The sequence below is a fragment of the Vanacampus margaritifer genome, chromosome 13, assembly GCF_051991255.1.
Source record: "Vanacampus margaritifer isolate UIUO_Vmar chromosome 13, RoL_Vmar_1.0, whole genome shotgun sequence".
In the NCBI taxonomy this organism is placed as follows: Eukaryota; Metazoa; Chordata; class Actinopteri; order Syngnathiformes; family Syngnathidae; genus Vanacampus; species Vanacampus margaritifer.
Genome location: NC_135444.1, coordinates 19,939,332 through 19,945,334, shown reverse-complemented (window position 1 = coordinate 19,945,334; position 6,003 = coordinate 19,939,332). Strand labels below are relative to the sequence as shown.

Sequence of the window (6,003 nt, the reverse complement as noted above, 5' to 3'; positions counted from 1 at the left end):
ATCGACACACAGGACAGGAGGGCAGACAGAACACACGCGCACACACACATGGACGCATACACAGACAATCTGTGTGGTGAGTCAATGTTTGCTTGTTTGTTTGACCTGCGCAGTCAAAGCCAGAGAAAGAGACAAGACTTCATCACGACATCATGAGACAGGCCCCCGCAATCATCAGCGACTTCAGACGAGCGTGTGTGTCTTTCACCGACACACACTTTCTTGCTCATTAATTCATAGTGGCTATAAATGATAGATTATCAAAAGATTTCCGTCGGATTTTGTGTTTTAATGCTTCCCTTTGCACACAGTTTGCACGGTTTGTGTGTTTAGCTGGTACTTTGTCCCTGACGACCTTTATCCTCCACCACTTGGATTCATCCAGTGCACTGAACCTTTCATACAGTTTGCAGATTTTTATTTTTTTTTGTCTATCTGTTGCTCACCGTGGTATTAACTATAGTGGGTTAAATTACAAAAGCAATCTCTTCATTCAGCATATCAACAATTAAAAACTACAATCAAGCACTGATTGGGGATGTAAAAAAATATCCAGACATCACAATACGACAAATATATGAACCTCACGATATGGTAATGATCATGATATTGTGGGGAGGATGGCGATATTAACTCATTCGCTGCCGTTGACGGCTATTGACGTCAAAAATTAATTTGAACTATTTCTATTAGTTTGACATTTTTTTCCTCACTTTTGTTAACAAGAGTGTGAAAAAAAGAAATGCAGATTAATTACAATTAAAAAAATGTATCGTCTGATGCCCCTAATTTTTAATAATCTTTTCTTTTTTAATTAGGGGAATCAGGCGATTATTTTTTTTTAAAATTGTAATTAATCACATGACTTCCCTAGTTAACTCAAGATTAATCACTAATTTTATATTTGTTCTAAATGTACAAAAAAAAAATCTAGGTTTTCATACTCTTGTTAATTAAAGTTCTTTTTTAATTTTTTTTTAATAATCTTTTTTTTTTGGAAGAAAAGATTATTAATAATTAGGGGCGTCAGGCGAGTACTATTTTTAATTGTAATTAATCGCATGCCTTCACTAGTTAACTCACGATTAATCACTAATTTTATATTTGTTCTAAATGTACAAAAAAAAAAATCTAGGTTTTCATACTCTTGTTAATTAAAGTTCTTTTTTAATTTTTTTTTTAATAATCTTTTTTTTTTTGGAAGAAAAGATTATTAATAATTAGGGGCGTCAGGCGAGTACTATTTTTAATTGTAATTAATCGCATGCCTTCACTAGTTAACTCACAATTAATCACACATTTTATATCTATTCTAATACAATATAAAAAAACACTAGGTTTTCATACTCTTGTTAACAAAAGTGGGAAAAAATGTTAAACTAATAGAAATAGTTCAAAATAATTTTTGACGTCTATAGACGTCAATGGCAGTGAATGTGTTAATATATCACGACATTGCTGTTATCGTTACATCCTTGATAAAAACTCCCGATATTGTAAAAAATAAAACAAAACATTTTGAGACTACGTAATTACTTCTCAAATGGAGATGTATCGAAGCAGGGTGACACATTGTTCTACAATTCTGTGACACTTCACTTCCTCTCTAAGAGACTCAATGTGGTTGTCAGAAAAAAAAAAAAAAAAAGCTCAACATTTACATGGTGTTAACCCGGAGGTAGCATCGCCATCCACTAAGACTGTCAATCTCCCTTTTTTTTCTTCTTTATCATGCAAGGAGATCATACAAGTGGATGGCATTTGCTTTTCTTGGCTGCTTTCATTCCAGGTATGTTTTCTGACATTTCATGGTTTCTTCTCATACAATACATTCGAGAAGCGTCATAATGCTGAAACGAAGGTCTTTTAGTTTCAAAGAGTCATCGTTTACCCTGAAACGAAGGTGTGTTTCATGTTAGCGGTCCGCGCTGTCAGTAAGGTTCTTGTGGTTTCCTCTCACATTCGTCAACGTTTGCAGTACACTCACCCTTGGTCACAACTGTTATTTTATTTTAAGTTTAAGTTCGATTTCCAAGGTGTTGATGTGCATGATACAAACTTTCAACAACTTTAATCATTTCCATTTGTAATACTAGTTGTGTTGATGCAACTACTGTAAGCCTGTCACCTTTGGGTCGTGTCATTTTGAGTGCAATTGTATGATATCATTTAAAGAGAAAGTCAACCCCATTTTTTTTTTTTTAAACAATAATATGTTCTATGCAACCCCACTAGTCTAATTACAGTATTCTGGTTAATACTGCACAAAATCCAGCCGGCCATTTTGCCACTTGCTGTCGACTGAAGATGGCATCGATGTCGCTCAGGTCTCAGGTGACAACCAATCACAGTGCAGCTTCAGAAAACAGGTGAGCTGTGATTGGTCCTTGCCTGAGCGAGCCCCCTGCAAGTGGCAAAATGGCCGCCCACTGAGATGGATAAAAACGGCTGGATTTTGCGTGATAATTCATATTCCCAAAATGTAATATTAATCAGGATGTCATTTTTAAACTATGAATTCTGAATGATATGTTTTCTTAATAGCATCTCAAACGGAGTTCCTCAAGGGTCAATGTCAGGTCCTTCACTATAATATCCCCTTCCTGCTTTTAAGTGACAAGTTTATTTGCAGTAGGTTAGTTCTTCTCTTGTACATATGCAGCCATTCTCTGGACAGTTTTCGGACTATCTGTAAAATCCATTCAAATATTTTTGGTTGAAATACTCATAGCATCCCTGAAATGAAGGTGCGGTTCAATGAGCCATCTGCACCGTCACTAGTAAAGGTTATTGTGGTTTGCACATGTTGGTTGCTCAAGAATGTTGACTTAAACTCACTACTAACGTACATCTATGTGCAATATATGCAGTTCATTTGAGACAATTATGACAATATAGAATAACTCTGATTGCTTTAGTTCTCTTTATTTAACTATGAAGTGAGTGAGTGCCGATTATCGGTAGTGTCGTCAGCCTGGTCTGTTTAGGCCAGCGAATTGTTTCCATTGTTAGCTCTGGTGGTTTCACAATGTAAAATTTGGAAGAGCAACTCAAGCACAGGATGAAGTTTGAAGTGATGAATGTTTTTTGTTAGCTGAAAAGGCTAACAAACATATGAATTCATTCACTGCCATTGACGGCTATAGACGTCAAAAAATTATTTGAACAATTTCTACTAGTTTAAATTTTTTTCCCACTTTTGTTAACCAGAGTATGAAAACCTAAAAAAAAATATTGTACATTTAGAACAGATATAAAATTTGTGATTAATCGTGAATTAACTCATGCGATTAATTACGAAAAATCGCCTGACATCCCTGATTTTTAATAATCTTTTCTTTGTTTTTTTTTTAAAAAGTAATTTATTTTTTAAAAACATTTTTAATAATCTTAAAATTAAAAAAACCTAAAGATTAAAAAATTAGGGGCGTCAGGCGATTAAAATTTGTAATCATAATTAATCGCATGACTTCACTAGTTAACTCACAATTAATCACAAATTTTATTTCTGTTCTAAATGTACAATTTTGTTTTCTGGATTTTCATACTCTGGTTAACAAAAGTGGAAAAAAAATTAAACCAATAGAAATAATTAAAATGATTTTTTTGACGTCTATAGCCGTTAATGGCAGCGAATGAGTTAATTAGAATTTAGTCACCCCCAAAAAAGAAGAAATTGATCACTTTGACAATTTTAGGGAATTGTTGACTATTGTTCTTCATAATAATTTGTAAGCGTAAATGGTGGGATTCTCACATAGGTGTCCACTTAGTTGGAAAAGATAAATCCGTCTCGGCTGCTTCAAGTTTTGGGGCTCACGTCTACTGGCCGGTCCTGCACCCCTCGGAGGTCCTCCCTCTCATAGGTACACACAGACACAACATGACTTCCTTCACAGTTCGCTACGTTTACAAGTATCATATTTGGCACAAATCAGTTTTTCACACAAAATTGGACCAAGTCTTGTTATCGCGTTTTGCTTTTCCGCAGGAACCTACACGATGAAAAACCCAGAAGGGCAACTGTGCATCAAAGCTACCCTGGGGGCACAATATATTGTCATCATAAAAAAGGTTACACACTCTTATCACCTCATTGCTGTTATGCATGATTGTGTGTACACATTTTGTGAGAAAAAAGGGAATTTGTGAAATTTCTTGTTTTTCCAGACAATTCATTAACGGCGTATTGTTTTTCAGATAAAACAAATAGAGACATGCTCTAGACATTTTGTGCTTGTGTGGACCCTACCAGGGCAGTAAAATCCCTGACAAGTGACAACTAAACTCCTGAGATCGTTGGATCATGCAAAATAAAAAAAATAAGTAAATTAAAAATAAATTAAAAAAAAAAAAAAGAGAAAGAAAAAAAAACATTTTTTTTTAAAGGAGAGCAATGATGATGTCAAATCGAATGAACAATACTGAGCTCTCCTGAAAAAATAAAATAAAATAAATAATAATAATTAAAAAAAATATATATATTTTTTAAAAAATTAAAAAATATATATATTTTTTAAATTTATTTTTAATTTTTTTTTTATTTTTTATTCATGGACAGAATGAGTAAAAAGATATTCTCATTTGAACTATTCAGAAGAGCTGGTTTTTCAACTTGGACCCCGTCAAGGTGATAGTGAGCGGTTCCTGTCACAGGGAATCAGCTGTCTTGTCTCTCGCACTACCCGATAATGCCGCCAGCCTGAATTTCACCTTCAAAAAGGTACAGCACGTTCAACACTTTTGCAATTTTAAGTGCAGAACACAGAAATGTATCTGCGACCGGTCCGGGAATTACAAAGCACTATTTGTCTTCTCTTCCTATAGGAAAATAATATGTTCTCTGTCACAGAGCTGACAGCTTCGGTGTCTCCTCAACCCGTCTGCTTAGGATGTGCAAGTAAGACCAAAAAAGAAAGGACACATGAAATAACTTTTACGGATGTTTCTAGCATGTAGACTAAGTTTGTGAGTTTTGTTGCGATCCCTCCCCCTTTTTTAGATAAGACTTTTTTGGGTTTGGTGTCACACGACAAGCTCTTTGCAGCATCCTATGGTCGAAGCTTTAGGTGCAAATCTGCAAAGGTGCTTCTGATATCTTCAGAAATGAGTATCAAGCTGGTACCTCTCCAGATGCAGGCGTTCAGTGTGCCCGACGGACGTTATGGAGACGGTGAATGAACTTCTGTTTGCTCATGTTTTTGTTGTTACTCCAATCATTGACATCTGCTTCGTCTTTTTCAGTGGAGGAGTGTTTGGCTGATTTTAACAAGAGGATCATTCCCATCATCCTTTGGGGCGTCGCAGTTGGCCTTTTGATGATTGCTGTCGTGACCTTCTTATTGGTTAAAGAAAATCGCACTCGTAGCTATGAAAGACTCTAAGCTTGTTCTCAAATGGTTGATGTCATGTAGTATTTGGATGTTGTCTCTCAGGTGAATCTCCTGAAATTATGAACAATATGTTTGTACAATGAAAGTAGATTTCCACCATTGTACATTTAATTTTGTTAGTTTAAAACAAAATTACAGAAAAATAAAGACAATCAGATCAATGAATGTGAATGAATGCTGCATTCCAGGGATGGGCAAGCTTTAGTTCTAAGGGTACACATTTGATTTTCAAATATGGGCCATTCATAAATGTGGAAGAAAACAAAACAATTAAATTTATAATGTGTATGTAAACCATTCAAATGTTAATAAAATAGCAGTGAGTTATTTTTTTATGAATTGAAAAAAATAAATATTTTTTTTATAATTAATACAATTACAATTAATAATAAAACTATTGATTTTATACGCTACAAGTTTTTACAGTATTTTAGTATACAGTTAATCTTTACTTTATTTTTTATAATAAATTAACCAATTTTTTTTTTTTACTTATTTACATGAAAAAATAAGTATACAATGAAGAAATACATTTTAATTACCTAGTTTTTTTTGGGGGGGGGGGGGATAAACAATGCAACAAATATTACAATCGTCTTCTGCAGTACAG

General features: G+C 34.3%; 1 protein-coding gene across 1 annotated transcript; it reads left to right on the top strand.

Annotated features, from left to right (window-relative positions):
- The first annotated feature begins 20 nt into the window (after window positions 1–20).
- lamp3 (lysosomal associated membrane protein 3) lies at window positions 21–5,787 on the top strand. Its single transcript, XM_077585193.1, has 8 exons — window positions 21–76; window positions 1,739–1,789; window positions 3,762–3,866; window positions 3,992–4,074; window positions 4,598–4,723; window positions 4,828–4,900; window positions 5,003–5,173; window positions 5,245–5,787. The coding sequence occupies exons 1-8, from the start codon at window positions 49–51 to the stop codon at window positions 5,382–5,384; spliced, it is 777 nt and encodes a 258-aa protein (XP_077441319.1). The 5' UTR covers window positions 21–48; the 3' UTR covers window positions 5,385–5,787.
- Window positions 5,788–6,003: the final 216 nt, after the last annotated feature.